At 59.9% G+C, this 21,450-nt stretch overlaps 1 protein-coding gene across 3 annotated transcripts; it reads left to right on the forward strand.

Annotated features, from left to right (window-relative positions):
- Positions 1-1,069: 1,069 nt before the first annotated feature.
- PRDM2 (PR/SET domain 2) lies at positions 1,070-20,531 on the forward strand. 3 transcript variants are annotated; one of them, XM_032231541.1, is made up of 10 exons: positions 1,070-1,144; positions 2,085-2,167; positions 3,996-4,024; positions 5,660-5,781; positions 6,516-6,619; positions 6,766-6,918; positions 9,855-9,984; positions 12,989-13,099; positions 14,147-18,542; positions 19,278-20,531. In XM_032231541.1, exons 5-10 carry the CDS (start codon positions 6,611-6,613, stop codon positions 19,288-19,290), a joined length of 4,812 nt encoding a protein of 1,603 aa, XP_032087432.1. In that variant the 5' UTR covers positions 1,070-1,144; positions 2,085-2,167; positions 3,996-4,024; positions 5,660-5,781; positions 6,516-6,610; the 3' UTR covers positions 19,291-20,531. The 3 variants fall into 3 exon arrangements, with proteins under 3 accessions (XP_032087432.1, XP_032087431.1, XP_032087430.1); XM_032231540.1 differs by having other exon boundaries at positions 2,085-2,155; XM_032231539.1 differs by lacking the exon at positions 3,996-4,024 and having other exon boundaries at positions 2,085-2,155; positions 5,660-5,777.
- The last annotated feature ends 919 nt before the right edge of the window (positions 20,532-21,450 follow it).

The raw sequence follows: 21,450 nt of genomic DNA on the forward strand, positions 1-21,450 counted from the left end.
AAGCCGACTGGCCTAACTCAGCAATTTCTTTCTCTTGCTGAAAATCTGTGGAACTTCAACTGGCCACACCGAGACGGGCGACAGACGAATAGTGACCCACCGACGGCTCCTCTCGGGACCACCACGACACCCTTGGGACCCGGGGCACCCTAGCGATCAGGATGCTGGACGAAGACCAGGGGGGGGGGGCGGGGTTTCCCCCAACCAAGGAAGCCCCTGTGGGGCCCTGGCTGACCCTCCCTCCCCCAAGAGAAACCAAGGAGAAGGAGACAAGGGGAAGCCCAGATCTTCTCGGCCGCCTCGGGTGGGAAACGGAAGAAGGGGCAGGAGATGTACATTGAGGGGGCAAATAGGCAGGGTCCCCCGCCTGAGAGTCGGCTGGGGGGCCTCTGGGCTCTCTGAGCCCGCCTGGCAGGGCTGTTGTGGTGGAGGGGAGGAGGAGGAGGAGGGGAGAGTGAGTCTGTTCCCAGGCTTCCTTTTCCTATAAGAAGGGAAGAAGGGCAGATGGAAATAAAGAAACAGGAACCCATCCTGCCCCGCACAAAGGGGTGGAAACTGATCAAAGGCCCCCATGCAAATGAGAGGGAGGGGAGGGAGGGGGGAAGAAGGGCCCACTGAGGAGGAAGGGCTCACCTGTGGGGACCGTTGTGGGGGGGGGAGGAATCAAAGGAGAGGAGGGAAAGAGAGTCCTTCGGGATTGGGCGGCATATAAATATATTTAATAAAATAAATAAATAAAAGAGAGAATTATAGGCGCTTCAGGTAGGAAGCCCAGAATAGAGGAAACCACAATTTTAATGCTGACCCAGGCGACACAGGGGGGGGGGGAGGGGAGGGGGCTCTTTCTAGTGAAATGAAATAAAATTAAAAGGAGGGGGGAGGGGAGGGGGGAGATGACAGGGGTCCTGTGAGGGGGGGGGAGAAAGGAGGGGGGGCGAGGGGGGGGCGAGAGGGATGAGGCGGGGGGGCGAGGGACGGGGCATGGGGGGAGGGGACTCACCGGCGGCCTCCATTTAGGCGGGGCCTTCGTGAGGCGGGAAAGGAGGGCGGGGCTTACCCTGTCCCCGGCGTCGACGTCACTTCCGGGCCGCGGCGGCCAAGATGGCGACCGCGGGGGCCGGCCGTTGCCGGGAGAACCGCGCAGGTGAGGACCCCGCACCGCCCCCTTCCACCGCCGGCCTGGAGGGGCGCCCCGGGGGGGGGGTCTCTGTGGGAGAGGAGGGGCTCTGCCCGGGGGGGGGGGAGGCTCAGCTGCTCCCTCCGGGGCCCGCGGGGGGGGCGCTGAGAGAAAGAGAGAAGCTCTCGGCCTTTCGCCCCGCCCAGGCCTGAGGGGGGAGGGGAGGGGGGGGGCTGTGGACCTTATCGCCTTCGCACCCAGGGCCCCCAAGAGGGGGAGAGGCCCCGTGGCAGGGAGGGCTCCGGCGGGAGGCAGGGAAAGGAGAGCCCCTGGAGGAGGCTGGCCGGGGTGGGGGTGGGGCTCCAGCCGCGGGGTCGCTGCCCTGCCTCCAGCCCCCCCCCCCTCCCAGAGCATCCCGGGCGCCTCTCGACCTCTGGGAGGGAGGGAGGGAGGGAGGCTCTGCGTGTGTGTGTGTGTGTGTGTGTGTTGGGAGTTGGGGGGTGGAATTGCTGAACAAATAACTCCCACCGGCTGCCCTACTCTGCCTTGGGCGGCGCTTGGTGGCTGGGGAACCAGTCTCCCCCCACCACCACCCCGGCTTCAGGACATGGGCGAGCTCCTCAAGGCCTCCCTTGCAAGGCGGGCGTGTGGTGGGTAGGACAAGCGGTGGTGAAGGTGGCCGATGGGCCTAAGGCAGCAGGTGCCTCTAGTGCAGGGCAGACCCTGAATAAGAGCAGAGGGAGGGAGGGAGAGAAAGAGAGACTGTGTCTCAGACTCTACAGAGTGCATCATGCTCTGTCATAATCATCATCCCGTGTCGCATCCCTTCAAAGCAAATGGTCCTGGTGGAAAAATGAATGAGGTGCATATCAAATAACGGAGCTGTGAGGGGCTTTCACAATGACTTGCTAAAATTACTTCTAATTATGAGGCTTAAGGTATGACCGGTATCTGTTTTCTGTTCCAGGTTTTGTGTAATCACAAGAGCTGCTTCCTATTTCACTTCTCGGAGCACGTCAGGATTCCAGAATGAATCAGGTGAGTTAAAATGTAAGACTCTCAAAATTATTTCTACTGATTTTCACTGGGTTGTATGTAGACCGGTACTAATCTGCATCCAGTGCCTTCCAATGGGCCCTTTTCCAAGGACCACGGAAGCTTCTTTTATGGTGGAGAGATAAGAACGGCCTGCATGCCCTGCAGCTCACTCCCCTCTTCTGCAATGTCAGCCCCGTGAGGTCAAAGGCACATGCTTCAAAAACAGGTCTGTGTGAGCCTCAGCGCAGACACCATTCTGGAGTGAAAACAGTTTTTTAGCCACAGGTTCTTGGAGGAGATGGAGAGGAGGATCCAGCCCCTTCCCCTCTTTCTGGGGAAGCCGCCCATTCCCACCGGAGGAAGCCACCTCCGGCCACTCGGCCCAGGAATGCAACCTTGATTAAGTCTCCCGATTGCCTGCCTCTTGTGTGGCTGCCTTTGCCAGGACTGATGAGCTGTGAGGCTGCTTGTGGTGGAAATCCTGGTCTGTGGACCCCTCCCCTCCCTCCCCAGCAAGTGTCTGGGGGACCAAAGGAAAGGCTGCTGTTCTATGACATTCCCTCTTTTTCAAAAGGAAACTTGTGTATATTGTGCTATCAGCTGATCTGGTTCCCCCCTCTCCCCCTTGTCCTTTTCTGAACTGCTGGGGGGGGGGTGTTTCCTGCCCTCCCACATGGGTTCACTGGTGCATTGATTGAAACTGCGGTTTGGGAGTGGAGAGAATGGGGACTTTGGGGGGATTTTGGGCAGTGTTGGTCTCCCAGGTGACATTTGTACAGGTCTTGGGGACCCTTGGGATTACTTGAACTGCTTGTGGGAGAAATCTTCCCCTGGAATAATTCAAGATGGCCGGATTACGTGCCATTGGCCGACACTTCCAGGGGTGAGCAATGACATGACAGCAGGGTCCCCGAACTGGTGCTTTTGCTTGGCCTCTGTGGTGGAGGTCGGAGGCTTGTCCCTGGTGGGGGGAGAACTGTGGGATGCTGCAGGGAAGAAGCCGCCTCCACCAGCAACTACACAGGATCATCCGTTTCCTTGACCCTGTAAAACTTCAGACCGCCTTCGGCCTCCCCTCAGAGGCCACCCGCAAAGGAGCAGTGGAAGCTGCTTGTCAGGCCTCTGTGCACCTCCTCGCAAGTGGCCGGCCCCAGGTGACACCCCCCACTCCCCCCGAGGGCGGTGTGCTTCTTCTCCACCTTGAAAGAAAAGCTCTCCTGTCCCTGCTTGGAAAGGTTGGTCCCAGGAGCAAGTGTGGCTGCTCAGAGTTCTTCAGGTTTGGCCAGTTGTGAAAGAAAACCACCAGGAGCGCCTGAGACCCCCGGTGGTGGTTGAGAAGCCAGCGAGATTCCCCTTTGCTTGGCCTGCTGCTGGGTAATTGCATGAGCTCTCTGAGGGGGCCACGCTGTGACTTGGGGCTGGCTTGAACTGCGAAGGGTCCCCGAGGCTGGTGTGCCCCAAGGCTCTCCAGTTTCCACACTACCCCCAGGCATCGGAGCCCTTCTTGGCCCCTCTTGGCAACTTCCTCCACGCTCTCGCCTTCTTCCTTGCCGTTTTTCTCCTTCGTGCCCGGGGCCTGTGCTGCGTCTCTCTTGGTGTCGCCTCTCTGCCCCCTGTGCCAGTCTCCGCTCTTCAGCCCGTCCCAGAGACCTTTCTCTGCAGCTCAGGAATGCCCTGACCGCACATAGAGACCCCTTGGCGTCCGGGAGGAGGCCGAACTGCCTTTGCATTCACACCCAGCTTCGGTCTCCGTGCATGTTCGTTCCGCTGGAGTTAGAAAGTAAATAAGTTGTGTTGTTTAGCATCAACTACATTGTGTTCTTCTCTTCTCCTTTTTCAGTGCCCTTTGTTGACAACTTGTAATGCCAGGTCTGTATACAGTAACCTCCTGCTTCTTCTGAAAGAATGCCCGATCTTTCCTTCTTCCTTTGCTTTCAAGTGCTGACTCGCAATTCAGCTCTGCTGTTATCCTGGCTTATTCGAAGGAGGCTCGTTAATTTCTTATGCCACAGCTTTCTTGGATGAGCCTGGGGAAACAGCTTAATTAACAAGTAGGCTCCAAGATTCTTAGTTGTTGATTGATTAGATTAATTTAAAGCATTTCACTCGCCTGAAGATGCTTCCGTGTAATTGCCTGGGACGAGAATAGGGAAAGTAGCATCCCTGACAGTTCCAAATGGCGCCCTCAGAGCCCCGGATTAAATTACAATGGAAACGGAAGGGCTGGATTCTCCCAAAACCATCCGGCCTCTGCAAGGTGCCAGTATTTCTGCAGGGGACCCGGCAGCCGATCCTCGTGGCCCCGGCTGCTCCGAAACACGCCCATCTCGGCCCATCTTCCTCTTTACGTACTGTGAGGCTCTTCTGCTAGGAAGGCAGGTGTTCCCTTCAGCTGGCAACCTCCACCATCCTCTTTCTCTGGAAGTGAGGGACTGCAGGCCTCCCCCACCTCAGAAAGGTCCTTCCCACAGTCCCTGGCTCAGGCTCAGGACGGACCACTTGTTACCTGACACTGATTTGAGTCAGAAGGCGCGATTGGGTCGCGGCTGAGCAGAAGGTGGGGTCCAGTACGAGGGTGCCGCCACCCCCACCCCCACCCCCCGGTGCAGATTGGTTGCTTTCCATTCATTGTAAACTTCATAGTAGTTTTTAAATGCAGTCCTGGAATTTTGCTTTGGTGTTGAAGGGGTGGTGCAGTTTGTTTAGAGACTGCGTGCCTGGAGAGTTCGATCCGAAGGCATTGAACGCTTGCGGCCTTTCAGGTGTCCTGGAGAATGTGTGGAGCCTGAACGGCAGGTGGCTTTGGGAGCCAAAGTTGGGGGAGGGAGGGAGGAAGGAGGCTGCGTGCCAGCAGGGCAGCTGTCAGGAGGACCCGCTTGGCTCCGTCCCCACCTTTTCTCCCTGCTGACCTTCCTTAGGACGCTGGCAAGGAGTTTGTGTTTGGAAGGTGATGTTGGAGGAAGAGAGGCAGGAGAAGGTAGCCCTGCTCGACCTCCAGAGCCCCTGAGGGAGGGCAGGACAAGGAGCAACGGCAGGAAGATCGTCGTCCAAGAGAGACCCAGAACTCCTGACAGTCAGGACAGTTAATCAGTGGAACGGGGGAAGAAGCTGCGGGGGCTCCCACCACTGAAGGCCTTCAAGGAGAGATGGGGCAGCCATAGGACCCGGAGGCCCCTATTGCTCTTCTTTCCCACCACTTACACGGCTGCCCGGCCACAGACGTGGGACCAACATGGGCCTCGTCAGAGTAACGGCCTCTTTGCAACAGCCCCACTTCGGGGGGAAGGGGGGTGCCTGTCCCCTCCTGCTGGAGGAGCGTGTGGAGAGGAAGGGGTCCTTTCTGTTTGGGAGCCCGGAGCCAGCAGGGTTGGGTTGCGGGGGATTCGAGGGATTCCCGAGGGAGAGGCTGAGGCTCTGGGCCGACTGCAGCATGGGGGGGGCCTCCTGCCTCCTGTGCTCACCTGGGCCCACTTCTTTTCTTCTCTGTCCCGGTTCCCTTTCCAGAACCCAACCGGACCTTCAGGAACAGTTGAGACTTTGGCCGATGTCCCCCAGCACATCCTCCAAGGGCTCCCGGAGGAAGTGAGGCTCCTCCCGTCCACTGTGGACAAGGCCCGGCTTGGTGGGTGAGCCAAGAACCAGCGCCTCGAGCAGGGGGAGGAGTGGGGGCTTCTTTCTGCAAGCAGCGGGGTGCCCAGCAGGGTCCGGCCCCCGGGATATGCACCAGCTTCAAAAGCTGGCAGTGGGTGCAGTTGTTCCTGGGAGATGACTGGGCAACGCCTTAAGAGCTCACGGATGATTCTCAGCCTGTGCTTAATGGGCTTAATCCACATAGTTTTCACCCATGAGCCCCGTCCGCCTGATGGGCCTTGGCGGGAGGATGTTGCCTCAGAGCAACCAAGGGATGCCCAATCTTTTATGAAGGTGGGTGCAAACCTCAGGCAGACCGGGGTGGGGTGGGGTGGGGGTGGAACAGTGGAAGAACAGCCTGGGAAGGCCATGTCCAGGGAGACCAGCAGCCACCCCAAGAAAGCCCTGGGGTTGGGGGTTTCTGTCACAATCGAAGCCCTTCGTGGGGGGTCTCTGACCCACAGTGACCACTCGTCCCTGTGGCCCATTCTGTGACTGTATCCCTTTGGCCAAAGTTGTTGTGCCTTGTGGCATTTTCCTCCCTCCTTCCACGTGCCCACAGAGCTGCAGAGGGTGGGCTGGAGGCCATGGACGGGGCCTGCTCTCTTGCTCTGGACTTTGGCAGGGAGGAAAGGCCTCACAGCGCTCGGGGGTCTCGGACCCTTCACCACGGCAGCCGGCCAAGGCCGTGGGGAGGCTCACCACTCTTTTCTCTCTCTTTGGTCTTCAGGTGTCTGGGCCACAAAGCCCATTTTCAGAGGCAGGAAGTTTGGCCCCTTCGTTGGCGACAAGAAGAAAAGGTCCCAAGTCAAAAGCAATGTGTACATGTGGGAGGTAAAGCGGCCCCTCCATTCCCGAAGGGGGAGGGTCTCCGGGGGAGTAAGGAGGGAACCTGGGGAAGGAATTGCGGGGGGGGAATCCTCAGGCTGAGGCTCTGACCATCCCTTTTTCCCCTCTCCCCCCCTCTGCAACACTTGCAGGTCTACTACCCAAACTTGGGGTGGATGTGTGTGGACGCCACGGACCCTGCGAAGGGGAACTGGTTGCGTTATGTGAACTGGGCGCGTTCAGGAAAGGAGCAGAATCTTTTCCCCTTAGAAATCAATCGGACCATTTACTACAAAACATTAAAGGTAGCGGTTCCCTCCCTCCCTCCCTCCCTCCCTCCCTCCCTCTGTGATAAATTACCTGGTCTTGAATTCCTTGTGAGAAAGGGGGCTGGCTCCATTGAAGGAGGGTGGGATCCAGTCTTTCTCCGCCTTCTTCCCTAGCAGGAGCCCTCAGCCAGGAATGTTGTCACCAGAAAGAATGGGACCTTTCCTTAAAAGTGCATTTGATGTCTTTGGCTCTTGGAAAGGATTTTAATGGGTCAACACGGTGCAAAACTTTCCAGGCTCCCGTTTTCCCCCTTAGAATCTAGGGTTGCCAGGCTTTTAAGGTGCCCCTTGTGTACCTTCAGCCGAGGATATTCCTTCCCAGCAGCAGCAGCCTCAGCCTCGGGAGGGAGGGAGGGAGGGGGGAAGGGGTTCCCTGTCGGGGAGCAGCGCCTTTCATTTCCCCAACTTGGATAGAAGCAGGATAAGGGCCCCTTGGCCACCGGTTCTTTCTCTGCTCTCGGCTCTGGGGAACCCGGTTCTGCTTCAAAACTCAGTGTGTCTTTCCAGAGGGATGGGTCAAAAAAAGGCCAGGGATTTTTCCTGAACAGGATTCCCAGAATGGCAGCCTTTTGGAAGAGCCTCCGGTGTCACCAGGCGTCCAGGCAGAGGCTGCTGCTGCAGGTGTCGCAACACGGCTAGGGGGGCGGGGGGGGAACCTTCCTTTGCAGAGGCTTTTCTCTGGCCTTCGGCTTAGCCTGGCAGCCCCGTTTAGCAGCAACTCCGTGGCTAAGCCTTGGTTCCCTCCCCTCCACTCTGGGGAGCAGGTTTGAAACTGACAAGGTGACCATCAGTTTCACACCTTTTTCTGGCCTCCTAACCCTTCCCCCTCCCTCCCTCCCTCCCTCCCTCCCTCCCTCGGAAGGCTACTTGGCCTGGGATAGTTAACAAGGGAGGGACGGAGGTTTAACCCACCTTGCCTGGAGAGGAAGGGATGAGCCTAAGCAGGCGCCCAGTGAGGAATGGCCATCAAAAGCCATGAAGATGCTAGGCCGGCCGGCCACTCTCTTCCCCATGAAGTCACCTGCTTCCTCCTTTGTCATCCCTTCCTCTCCAACCCCTCTGCTCTGCTGGGAGGCGGGAGGGGATTCAACCAGTCAGGCTGAGGACAGCCGCCTCTTCTGACAGCGATGGCCACCCCATGGCTGAGAGATCCAGTTTCATTGGCTCTAATTTTTTTGACTCTGACATAACTTTGAATGGTCACTGAATGAGACAATTGGTAAGCAAGGACTACCTGGGACTTTTTAAAAGGAGGGCTTTCCATTCCCTCCACCGTTGACTCCCTTGGTGCCATTTTTGTGCCTCCGTCTTTAGTTCTGGGGCAGGTTCTGCCGTTTCTCCTGTGGCTTCTAAAGTCAGAGCCTGGGTGGAATTGCCCTCTGCCCTCCTTCCCCCGTGGGGAGAAGAGTGGAGGGTGGTTTTCAGGGGGAGTCCGGTGGGGCCACAGGGTCTGGGGTCTGCTTCATGGTTCCCCTGCTACGTAGCCACCGTCCGGCCTCTTGTTCCCCTCCTGACGACCTTCAGCTTCTTTTAATAAGGGTCAGTTTGCAGGAGGGTCGATGCTGCCTCCCTCCCTCCCTCCCTCAGTGACTCCAGGTGCCCCCAATGTCGTGTCTTCTAAATATGTCATTTCTTCATGCAAATGCAGAGTCCCCAACAAGGAGGTTTGGTTGGGATGCTGATAATCAGACTTGTGGGAAATGTGACTTTGGTATCAATATTTCCTTTGGAAAGCTTGTTGAGAGCGACGTCTGCGTCTTTGTGTGGTTTCAAGACTGTTTAGGCCTTGCAAGTAAAAAAAAACCTCTCTAGTTAGTTACAAGCTCTGGGAAAGTTCCCAAACATTTAATGGGCAGGTTTAAGGCCATCTTGAAAACTAAAGAAACTAAAGTGGAGGCTTTGGGGTGAAAAATGGCCCTTGAGTGGCAGCCACGATTCTTCCATCGCCTTCTCTTCCTTCCAGACAGACAGTCGGAAGGGGAGCTCTGTCCCAGAGCCTGACTTCTGGGAGCCACAGAGAAGGCTCTGAGACCTGCTGGGAGGAGACTTGTGGCTCAGGTCTCCTCTTGGGGAGAGGCGGGGTGTGTGTGTGGGGGGGGGGGTGGCCTTGCCTTAAGAGGGTCCTGCAAGCCTTGTTGTGGCTGGGGCTAGAAGAGACCCTGCTCTGACTGGCAGGAGGGCCTCTGAGCCTGGGAGGGGCTTCCCTGCCGCCGTTCCTCCACTGGGGAAGGGGGAGCGCTTGTCCTTGGGGTTGCCCCTGGAGCCTCTGCCGGCTGGGCTCAAGCCATGGTGGTTGGTTGGAAGGTGGGCCAAGGGCCGTTGGTGGGGCTGAGTGGACAGGCCCAGCATCCCTGGCTGCCAGGGGAGGAGTTCAGCCCCTTCCTTGGGCTGGGCAGGCGAAGGGAAGAAGAAGCCCCAGGCTCCCTCCCTCCTCCTCCTCCTCTTCCTCTTCCTTCTGCTGCTGCTGGGATGATTCAGCCAGGAAACGTTTGGGCTTCCTGGGTGTGCGAGTGGCAGCCTTGTGCTGCGGTCCTCCTTCCAGCAGAGGGGCTGGGTGCAGCCCTCCCGCCTGGCTCGGCCTCCCTCTCTGACGCTGGTGCAGCAAGGCCCGCCCGCTTGCCTGCCTGCCTGCCTGCCTGTGACGAAGCCGAGTCCCGCAGGGTTAAAGAGTCCTTCCTGTTTGGCCGGCCAGGCCCTCCTCGGCAGGCAGCCTCTTCCCAGCGGCCCAGAGAGCGGCAAGGGCAGCAGCTGTGCCTGGTCCTCCCGGCCCCCGCCCGCCTGCTTCCTCCCCCTGCCTCCCCCTGCCTCCCCCCCCCCCCGGCTCTAAGGGGGCCGGCCGGTGGTGGGTGGGCGGCTGGCAAACAACCTCCGGTGTGATTGGTGTCCCGCTTTTGTCTCTTCCCTCCCGGCAGCCAATTGAGCCCGGGGATGAGCTCCTGGTCTGGTACAATGGGGAGGAGAACCCGGAGATAGCTGCTGCCCTGGAGGAAGAGAGGGCCAGCCACCACCGCAGCAAGAGGAACTCCCCCAAGGCCAAGAAAGGTAAGGCCCTCCTCCTCTCACCCCCCCTCCCCCCACTGGCTGCCCTCCTCCACTGCCTGGGTGGGTGGGCCGGCTGGCTAGCCCTCCCTCTCCGCCTCCCTCCCTCCCTCCCTCCCTCCCTGTCAGCCAGCAGGAAAAGACGGCAGAATGATTGTGTGTGTGTGTGTGTGTGTGTGTGTGTGTGTGTGCCTCCGTCTTCTGTCTGCCTGTTGCTGCTTGCGAGATCAAGAATGGCTCCGGTCGCTCAGGCGATGCCGCTTCCTTGTTCAGCCAGCTTTCCAGCCGGCTGCCTCTGGGTTTGCCTTCCCAGCCGGGCTCCATCCCCTCCCACTGGTTTCCCAGCCCCATCGGCCCCTCCCTGGACCCCCATCCCTTCACCCCTGGCACCCTTGAAACAAGGAGGAGGGGGGCCCAGAAGGAAGGGGCTCTTTTGACGCCCCCCCCCCACGGGGAAAGAGGGTTTCGGGTGCTTTTGGGAAGCTGGGCTGACATTTTTCCCCAGGAGCAAAAGGGCCTCCCTCCCCCCTCCCCTCCTTCCCTCGGGCCCTGCTAAGCATCCCAGATTCAGGGTGCAAATGAGATTTAAGCGCCCAGCAAACTCCAAGGGCCGGATTTGCACAGGTTGGGTGGCGAGGATCCCATTTCAGGAGGGTGTTGAAATGGGGCAGTGAATCATCAGCCTCCCATCCCGTGATCTCGGTGGAGCTGCTCTCTCAGGGCCCAAGAAAGTCACTTCTGCCTTTCTCCCCAGCTGCTTCGGTGGGGCCGCCAGGCTGGCCTGTCCCAGAGGCAGCCACCGCAAGCCTTTAAGGGGGGAGTGCAAAGTGGGGGGAAAAAGGGGGGGTAATATTGAGGACATGGTGTTTGATGATTATTATTTTTAAAAAAAAGTCAGGGAAGGCCAGAAGAATGAAAGTGCCTTGGGTGCTGTTTTTGTAAGAGCTTTTCTAAAATCCTGAGAGCAGAGAAACGGAGAAGTCAGCCTTCTGGTTCTCCTTCATTTTCCAACTTTGTTTTGTGCCGGGGCTGAAACCTCAGCGTTGCTGGCCACTCACCGCCTGTTCTGACAAGGGGCCCAGCACACGGGTATCGCCCTGCCTAAGCCTGTGCCAGGCCCCCTGCAGCCTTTCCCCCTGCCTGCTGGATCTGGAGAGGCTGCCTTGGGCCTTCAGATAAGCAGGGGGGATTTCCTCAGCAATGGCCCACCCTTCTTCCTAAGGCGGTTTTCAAGGTCCTTTGGAGGAGAAAGAGAGGAGGAGAACAGACGCTGCTCAGCTGGGAAAAGTCGGCAGGATTGGGCTGACCCGTCCCGTGAAGAGATCCCTCAGTCCCCCCTCCTCCTCCCCCCAACCTCGGTGGGTGAATTGAAACCCAGGCCAGGCTGCCGGGAGATTTTTGAGATGACCACGCTGGATCGGGCTCAAGCGGAGGGAAGCCCTGCCTCTCGCTCACTTTTTCATGTGGGGTTTGGACTCTCTTGGGCAGCGTAACCCAGGAGGGAAGACAGGGGGGCTGGTGGCTCCCTTTAGCTCTTCTCAGAAATTTCTTCTTTTGAAATCATCCCATTTTTTTTTAAAAAAAAAAGTGCTCTGGAATCCCAGAATGGCAGAAGTGAAAAGAAAAACCGCCCCCTGATCTGCTCCTCTTCCATATCTTTTCAGTCTGAAGTCAAAGGTTCCGAATAAGGATGTGGAAATTTCCCAGAAATTAGGAAATAAAATGGAGGAGAATCAAGGAGTCGTTTACTGATGGATCATTCTTTCACGTGTTTTTTTTTTTTTAATTGCTCGTGGAGTTTTTCAGATGAGAGGCCTTCTTTTCAATCGTCCCATCCTTTCCCCCACTTTGTTCTCCCAATGTTTTAAAAGCCCAGGAGAACGGGAGGAAAGCTCTCTGGACAGCTCTGGACCGAGGCTTCTCCTTGGCCGATGGCTGTGCATTGCTGAGCCCCACTTGAAGGGGAAGGGAGAAGCGGGCAACCCCAAGCCCCCCCCCCTCCTGCTTCTGGGAGGCGTCCGAGGGGCTGCTCTGGGGGAGAGCAGGAGATCCAAGCCGGTGGAGCTTCACCTGACCCAGCCAGAGAGTGTGGGGGGGGTGACCCTTGTGACCGGGGTGTGTGTGTGTGTGTGTGTCTCTTTCTACCTTGGGCAGTTTTGGAGCAGGCAGGAACCACGCTTGATAGAGCAATCCCATCTTTCTTCTTCTTCTTCTGAGGAGGAGATGCTTCTGGTTGCATCTTTGTGATCCCATCTATGCAATTTGTGCAGCACGGCCAGAGAGGGTTGTGTGTGTGTGTGTGAGAGAGAGGGAGAGTCCGCCTGCTCCTTGGACTCTGATGGAATGGCTCTAAAGTTACAGTTGCTCTCAAGTTGTCATTCTGGCTGTTTTTAGTAAGCAGAGCAGCTGCTGGCCGAATCGAGGCGGTGTGGGTTAAACCTGCCTTAAGGTCACCCGCGCTGAATGCCAGGACGGCTGCTTGAAGGGCCGGGGAGGGGGGTGTCCTCCCTCGCAGGGCCCGGGGAGCTCTAGGAACTCTGGGGAAGATTGAGCCTGCGCGCCTCACACTCAACCCCAGATGGGCTCAGTGTGGTCCCTCAGCATGGCCTCTGGGCCCCCGGCAGAGCGGAGCCCAAGTGGGGATGGTTCAGTCGGAGGGGCCCCAGGGACCCCCAGAAAGCCTTCCTGGTGCTTTGTTCACCAGCTGGGCGGCTGCTGTGGAGTGGGGGGTGGCTCTGGAAAGAGCTTGGAAGGAGGGCAACAGGGGCCCCCCCCGGGGGGGGGGGGGTTTGGGAGATGCGGGGGCTCCCGTCCACGGGGCTCCCAGAGGGAAAGTGCTGAAGAAGCTCCGGCAGAGCCTTGAGAGGCGTCTCCTGTGCTCCTGCCAGCCGCCCCCTGGCCCGGCATCGGCATCCTCCTGGCTTAACCGAACATGGAGGAAAGGGGGGGGGGGGCGCCTAGAAAGAAGTGCTACATTTAAACGCCAAGTTCTTCCTTTCCTTGCTAGCAAAGAAAAAGGCCCAGGAGGCTAAGAACAGAGGGAAGAAAGCCAGGGACAGGAAGCAGAAGCCTCCCCTGGAGGGTCTCAGCCCTTTCGACATGAGGGAGACCAAGGAAGGTAAGGAAGGGGGGCGTCTCTCTCCTGCTTCCCTCCTTAAGGGACCCTTGGGGGGGTGGGGAGGTGAGATGGGTGGGGTTGAGGAACCGCTAAGCACCGGGCCGGGTCGTCATCTTGAGGTCTGCAAAGCACCCCGTTCTTTGAAGTGTGAAAGGAAAGGCAGTGCACCCCAAGCAGCCCAGAGGGGGCTTGGCCCTAGAAGGAGGAGCCCCTCTGCGGAGGAAACAGGACCCGCTTAGAAGAGGGGAGGGGGGAGGTCAGGGCCATTGGGTGCTGCATGGGTGGGGGGAGCAGGCTCTTATGGGAATTGGACCTAGAAGTGTATTTTTGTAATAATTTTATTGGGTGAGAGTTTTGCTTTAAAGGGGCAATGCGTTGCACGTAAAGTACCGTATTTCTCAGACTATAAGATGCACCTAGCCTTTGGAGGGGAAAATCTACCTCTGCCTCCCAGCAATTTGCCTCCAAACAGCAAACAGCCTGGTCAGCTTCAGCACAACCTGATTTAGCTTGAGCAGCTGATTGGCGGTTGGATCTGCCTCCCGGAATACTGCCTATTAGCAATTCCAGGCTGTGGGGATCGCTGTCGCCCAGTGCCGCTGCCACCTATTGCTGCCTCTGTGCGCCCCGCTTTCCTCCTCCACGCGTGCCATTTTTGGCCGCCTATACCCACTACCTGGAACAGGCCAAAAACGGGATGTGCAGAGGCCGAGAAAGGGGCACACAGTAGCAATGGGCGACGGCTGTTTGCTGTTTGGCGCAAGGAGGCAAACTGCTGGGAGGCCGAAGGGGCTGGCAGGTGGGCAGGTCTTCAGCAACATTTACTCTATAAAACGCACAGACATTTCCACCCACTTTGGGGGGGGGCGGGGGAGTGTGTCTTCCAGTCCAAAAAATACGATATTCGTGGCTTGCCAAAGCAAATCCCCCCCCCCCGGACGGAAATGTTCGCGGATGCTGCCTTCATTTTATCTATTTTATTCATTTGTAAGATCTCTTGGCCGCCCATCTGAGCTGAGGATAACTCTGTGTTCCTCCATTTCTCAGGCCAGAAGCCGGAGGATGAAGCCCCAACGGTTTCCGTGGTGTTGCCCCTTGACCAGGCCGCCATCATCCAGGAGATGGTGAATCAGGACGTGCTCCCCAGCCTGCTCATCTCCAGTGCAGCCTCCGAGTTGCCCACCACGCATGAGGACCAGCCGGAAGCCCTCCTGTGTGGATCAAAGGTTTTGGAAGAGGATCCGGAGCGGCGGGAGGAGCGGGACGAGGAAGAAGAGCAGGAGCCCCTGGAGGAAGCGGGAGAGGAAGAAGACGAGGAAGAGCCTCAGGAGGAGGAAGAGGAGGACGAGGAGAGCTTGTCGAAAGACCATCCAGACGTGGAATCGGGATCGGGATGTGGGGACCGGCTGGTGGAATCTGTGGAGGAGCAGAGCAGCCTCTCCGAGGACTCCCCCGAAAGCTCCCCCAAGAAGAAGCCCTCAGGGAAATATCCCAAGGCCAGAGGGGAGCCCAGCACCCAGGGGGGGGCGCCCATGTTTCCCTGCCAACACTGCGAAAGGAAGTTCACCACCAAGCAGGGCCTGGAGCGCCACGTACATATCCACATTTCAGCCATCAGCCACGCCTTCAAGTGCCGCTACTGTGGCAAGGCCTTCGGCACGCAGATCAACCGTCGGCGTCATGAACGGCGCCATGAGGCCGGGCCCAAACGGAAGCTGCTCTCGCCCTTGGCCTCTGCCCAGCTGCCCGGGGCCAGCACCCTGGTTGCCGAAGGGGGTGTCCCGAATGAAGCCAAGGCCAGGCAGGAGGGCCCTGCCCCGGAGGCCGAGGGAGCCGCTTCCAAAACACCGCCTTTGGAGGAGAGCAAGGAGCCCAAGGAATCGCACCCGTGCCAGTACTGCAGGAAGGTTTTCGGCACCCACACCAACATGCGTAGGCACCAGCGGAGGGTCCACGAGCGGCACCTCATCCCCAAAGGGGTCAGGAGAAAACCGGAGGAGCCCCAGGCTTCTGTGGGCCCGGCCCAGCACGCCCCCAGCACATACCTGGCCAGCACAGACCTGGAGGAGGAGGAGGAGGAGGAGGAGGGAGAGGCTGACGACGTCATGGACGTCTCCAGCAACATCTCGGAGAATCTCAACTACTACATCGACGGCAAGATCCCGTCCAATAGCAGCACCAGCAACTGCGAGGTGATTGAGATGGAGCCTGGCGCCACTGAGGTCTTCGGCATCAACTGCCTGCTGAATCCCGTGACGGTGGAGATCTCCCCCAACATCAAGGCGGTGCCGGTGCATCTGGTGGAGGAGTCGAAGGAGTCCCCTGTGGGCGGGACCCCCGAGGCCAAAAAGAGGAGAACAGCGAGCCCCCCGCTGCTGGCCAAGGTGAAGACGGAAACGGATCCGGAGCCCATCACCTCGCTGTGTTCTTTGACCATTCCCCTCACCATCTCGACCGTGGAGAGCCTGCCCTTCCCCAGAGAGAAAAGCCTCTATTTATCCTCCAAGCTGAAGCAGCTCCTTCAGACGCAGGAGAACAGTAAGGTGGCCCCCTCTCCCCCGTTGCCGGTGGGGGAGATCCCAAAGCTGGGGCTCCCCGCGGCCTCCTCCCCTCTCCTCCCGGCCAGCTCCAGCAGGTTCAAGCGGCGTACCAGCTCCCCGCAGCACAGTCCGGGCCTTCGGGAGCCTGGGAAAGCTGGTGAGGGCAAGGCCACTTGGACCGAGGTGGCCCTGAGTGCGAAGCCTCCCAAGCTGGAGAGACGGAGCAACTCCCCCGCGTGGAGCCTGTCCGGGAGGGAGGAGAGGGAGGCGCCGAATCCAGAGGAATACAAGGCCTCCAGGGAGTGGGCGCCAAGCCCCCCCTTTGGCAACGTCTGCAACCAGCAGCCCTTGGACCTCTCCAGCAGCGTGAAGCAGCGGTCGAGCGGGAAGAACCGGGCCCAGGCGCCCTGGGAGTCCGTGCTCGATCTCAGCGTGCACAAGAAGCCGTGCGGCGATGGAGAGGGCAAGGAGGCGGCTCCGCCAGCAGGGGGCGCCGTCAAGAAGAAGCCCACCACCTCCATGTTGCAGAAGGTCCTGCTCAACGAATACAACGGGACGGGCCTGGGGCCTGAAACCCCCCTCTCCCCAGGCACGAGCCCAAGGCCGAATGCCTGCAAAGTAGTCGAAGCCCCAGAGCCTCAGCAGGGCCCGGCTCCCTCAGCCCCAGGAGCAGAGTTGGGCTGCTGTGGCCCCACCACCACTGAGGTGTCTTTGCCGCCCCCCTCGACTTCCCCGGCCCCATCGGCCTCTCCCTCCCATCCTCCCTGTCCTCCCATGCTCCAGGCCCCCACGCCTCCCCCTCCTCTCCTTCCCACTATCCCTTCGCCCCTCCCGGAAGACCCCGGCAGCAGTAACCCCCCGAGCTCCTGCCCCTCTCCCCTGTCCAATGCCACGGCTCACTCCCCATTGCCCATACTTTCCCCCACTGTCTCGGCCTCCCCTCTTCATTCTGTAGAGCCTCTCGGCTGCGCTTCACCCGGGCCCCCCACTCTCTCTTCGTCCTCCCCCTCCTCTTCCTCCTCCCCCTCCTCCTCTTTCTCTTCCTCTTCTGCATCACCGTCCTCCTCCCCTTCCCCGCCTCCCCTCTCAGTGGCCTCTTCCATCTTCTCTCCTGGCGACCAGCTGGAGAATTCAGCCCCCCTGGTGACTTTCAAGCAAGAAGAGGGAGAGGCCGAGGGTCAGAGGCCGAGGGAGGACCCCCACCCGTCCAGTGCGGCAGAGGCCCTCCAGGAAACCTTCAGCAAGAGCTTTGTGTGCAACGTCTGCCAGGCCCCCTTCCTCGCCATCAAGGACCTCACCCGGCACCTGTCCGTTCACGCCACGGAGTGGCCCCTCAAGTGCGAGTTCTGCGTCCAGCTCTTCAGGGAGAAGGCGGCCTTGTCGGAGCACCGGTTTCTGCTCCACGGGGTGGGCAGCATCTTCGCCTGCTCCGTCTGCAAGAAGGAATTTGCTTTTCTGTGCAACCTGCAGCAGCACCAGCGAGACCTGCACCCCGACAAAGAATGCGGCCACCAGCAGTTTGAGAGCGGGACTCTGCGCCTGCAGAACTTCACCGACCCCAGCAAAGCCAGCGCGGAGCAGATGCAGAGCCTGCCCAGCGCGGCCCCCCTGCTGCAGCCCTCCAAGGAGGAGGAGGAGGAGGAGCTGAACGACTCCTCCGAAGAGCTCTACACCACCATCAAAATCATGGCCTCCGGGGTCAAGCAGAAGGACCCTGACGTCCGCATGGGCCTCAACCAGCACTACCCCAGCTTCAAGCCACCCCCGTTCCAGTACCACCACCGGAACCCCAACGGCATTGGGGCCACGGCCACCAACTTCACCACCCACAACATCCCCCAGACCTTCTCCACCGCCATCCGCTGCACCAAGTGCGGGAAGAGCGTGGACAACATGCCCGAGCTGCACAAGCACATCTTGGCGTGCGCCTCTGCCAGCGACAAGAAGCGGTACACGCCAAAAAAGAACCCCGTGCCCCTGAAGCAGGCTGTCCGCCCTAAAAACGGGGTGGTTCTGCCCGGCCCAGCCGGCAACGCCTTCCGCCGTGTAGGCCAGCCGAAGAAGCTGGAGTTCGGCGTGGAGGCCAGCCGGGCGGCCTCCAACAAGCTGAAGCTGAGCGCCCTGAAGAAGAAGCGGCAGCTGGTGCAGAAGGCCATCCTGCAGAAGAAGAGGTCCCAGCAGCAGCAGCAGCAGCAGCGGGCAGAGCTCAGGACTGGCAGCGCGGAGCCCAGCGCCCACGTCTGCCCGTACTGCAGCCGGGAGTTCACCTACATCGGCAGCCTGAACAAGCACGCCTCCTACAGCTGCCCCAAGAAGCCCCCTTCCTCCTCCTCCTCCTCCAAGAAGAAGAAGAAGAAGGAGGCCAAGAAGAAGGCGGGGGGGTCTTCTCCTGGCAGCGGCAAGAGCGCTGTCAACCCTCGGCGACGAACGGCCGACGCCGAGATCAAAATGCAGGGCTCTGCCACTCAGCTGGGCAAGACTCGTGCCCGCACCTCAGGGCCCACGGCCGCCCAGCTGCCCTCGGCCTCTTTCAAACTGAAGCAGGGCGTCAAGTTCCCCAAAAAGGGCCCCCCTCCCCCGCCCGCCTCCAGAAGCGTGGGCCCGGTGAGAGTGGGCAAGGCGGCCCCGCCAGAGGGGAAGCGCAGCAAGGCGGCCGCCAAGAGTGGGGGGGGCCCACCTGGATTGGTGGGCAAGGCCTCACGCAAGCTGCACATCCGCATCCAGCGGGGCAAGGCAGCCCTGGCCGGCCAGAGGAAGGCCGCCGACCGGTTCAGTGCCAAGTCACGGGAGAGGGTGGGAGGCCCCGTCACCCGGAGCCTGCAGCAGCAGCAGGCCAGCTCGGTGGAGGCCACAGAGGCCGGAAGGGAGGAGAGCAGCGCCCGGGCGGAGCTGAAGGACTCCAGGTGAGCTCTTCTGCGGGGCTCCAGGTAGGCCAGGTGCTCCTCCGGAGGGCAAGATGGGGGTCCTTCCCTTGACGGGGGGAGGAGGGGAGGACCAAGCCCCCCCCCCCCCCCGGTCCTGCTCCAGCCCATAGGGACTGGGAGGCGGATAGCCCCGCAGCCAGGGAGGGGCCAGTCTCTGGCCAGTCAGGCCCTTGAGGCATACCCCACTCCCTGGACGAGTATCTCTCGCACACAGCCCAGCCAGGGTTCCCCTAGTTGGTGGGGGCTTAGCCCAGCCTGCCTTGGAGTGGATTGGTTCACAGTGACGTTGAGCCGGGGCCTGAGTCCCGCGATGGGCTCGGCTGCAGACCTGGCCAAGCATTGTGTGCGACAGAGGCCACGGCAAGCATTGTGCCACCACCCTGGTCCTTTCTCAGACGTCGCCCGCGGCTGCTCCTTTCCCCCTGGCCTTCCTGCGTCCTGTTGTGCCCGAAGCCTCGCCTTCTCGCATCGGCCGACACAGCCATGGCAAATGGCAGCCTTATCAGGCTTCTTTCCCAGACCCGGAGCTGCCCGCCTCGCGTGGGTTCCCGTTCTTGAAAACACCAGGCCTGGTTCGAGGCGCCCGTGGCTCTCCTGATCCAAGGAGGGCACCATCCAACCGTCCAGCAGTGGGGGGAGGCGGGTGGAAGAAAGTTTGTCTCCCCTTCCTCCCCCCCTTCTCCCGCCTCACGGCCTCTGCTTCCTCCCCCGCAGGAGCCTCCCCTGAGGGGACCCCCGCAGCCCAACCCTCCAAGCGTCTGCAGGAGATTTTCCCGTTCAGGGGCTCGGCCCGCCTGACGTCCGGCACAGCAGCAGCAGGAGGCGGAGGAGGCGGACAGCGGAGGCTCCACCCTCCCACCAGGCAGAGCCAAGGATGCAGCGGGCAGTTGCCGGCTTCGGCTGCGCCCCACCCCCACCCCCCAGCTAAGCCGGGCGATTCTTAGCCGCAGGGACAAGACCCTCCCTCGGAAGGCGGCTGCCCCTCTCCTGCCCTGGCAGCCCTGCCTGGGTTTTTGCAAAGGACTCCGAGGTCACATTCCTGGGGAGCAAACGCCACCTTTGGACTTCTCACTTGGGCTTTCACCTGGCGCACTAAGGAGGGAAGCCGATGAAAGACTCAGACCGGGAAGGGGGGGGGGCTTGTGCCAAACGTGCTGGGAGCAACGCCCGTCCGAAGGCCCTGGGGCGAGCGTATCAGGGATGGCAAAGGGTTCGCATGACACCCAAAACGGGTGGGCGAAGGCCTCGGTGTCAGGCCGGCTGGTAGGAAAGGACCACCGGGGCCTCCCGTCTCCTCAGCCTCCCCACCGCCTCTTCCCTGCTGGCTCTGCTCCCGGCCGCTGCTTTTCGCTCCTTGGGCGGGGGGGGGGGAGCAGGAGGGACGCTGGTGGGCGAAGCGTTTCCCTGTCCAGATTCCCTTGGGCTGGATGAGAGACTTTGGGGTTTGGTGGTGGATGACCAGCTCCCCGCAGAAGACGGTGCAGCCCCCAGGAGAGGCCGTCCATCTGGGGGAGGGGGGATGGCAGCAGAGTGGGCAAGAGCCCCTTCCTTTCCCCTCCTTGTAAAGCAGAACTGAATCTCTTCCCCCCCCCCTTTATTATTATTATTATTATTATTTCTGGAGAGGCGGTTTCCCCCCCCACCCTTGCCTGCGTTTCTTTCCCTTTGGGTGAAGAGCAGTTGCTTCCTTTGAGTTTGCTCCCCCCCACCCCACCCCCCCACTTCTGAAAGTTCTTTGTCCTTGACGTAAAAATGGAAAGCGATCTACCTCTTAAAATCTGAAGTTCTGATACTGGTTTGGCGACTTCCTGCCACTTGAACCACCTCTCGCTATCATTCCCTTCTGTCTTTCGGTTGCGTCTCTTCTTCCGGTCCACGGGGGACACCCACCACCCCCAACAGTTGTACAAAGCATTCGTAGCAAGTTTGGAAAGCGGGGCGGGGGGGGAAATAAAATATTTAAAATTATTTAAATTGCTTTTGACACTTCGGTTGTATTATATATGTGATTTACATTCATTTGTTTATGTGGGGGAGAAGAGAGAGAGGGGGGGTGGGGGCCTTTGGTCCCAGGATGGCTCTCCTGTAGTTCTTCGTTTCGCCCCCCCCCTCCCCTCCTTCTCCTTGGAGAGGGACGCAAAGGCTATTCTATGAAAAACATTAAAATTTCCAATTTGCCATACAAAACCCACTTTGTCGTTGCTTCCGAATGTCCCCTTGGCACCGTGTGACTGTTCGGCCAGCCCTGCGGAAAGGGGGCCGGGGCTGGCCCTTGCCCACTTAAAAGGAGGGGGGTCCATGCAGCCCCTCACATTCAGCAGGGAAACAGACCCCCCATCGCCCTCTGCGCCCTCCGTGCCCTCCGTCCAGGGCTGCTGCTGCTGGTGGGGGCATCTGGGGGCGCCAGCAAAACACTACCAGGAGTGTGTGTGTGTGTGTGTGTGGTGCTGGAGGTTTCTTTGGTGGGAAGGATGAGCTGGCCCCCCATTGCAGACAGACAGCTGAGGCTCTTCCCCCCACCCACCCCAGTGAAAGATGGCAGAAACTGAGTCGGGGGGGGGGGAGTCGGAGAGGGCCAGTTTGGCCTGGGAGGCAGCAGAGCTGACCTGGGGAGCCTCACGGGGGCCTTGGCCTTGCGCTGATCCCAAAGGGAACGTGGGGGCTTGGAAAAAGGCGCAGGGGGATTCAGTCTGCTAGAGGATCTGGGAATCCACAGAAAAGCCTCTGGGTGCCTGTATGGGGGGGGGGGAACGGTGGTTTCCCAGCCCTCCCTCCCCTCCCAGGAGGCAGTCAGAGGCAAGGAAAGGGGGGACCCCGGGGAGGGCTAGAATCACTGGCTCCCTGCAGGGACTGAAGTGCTCCGTCCTCTCAGAGGAGTCTTTGGGGG

This window comes from Thamnophis elegans, chromosome 15 (genome assembly GCF_009769535.1).
Source record: "Thamnophis elegans isolate rThaEle1 chromosome 15, rThaEle1.pri, whole genome shotgun sequence".
Taxonomy (NCBI): Eukaryota; Metazoa; Chordata; class Lepidosauria; order Squamata; family Colubridae; genus Thamnophis; species Thamnophis elegans.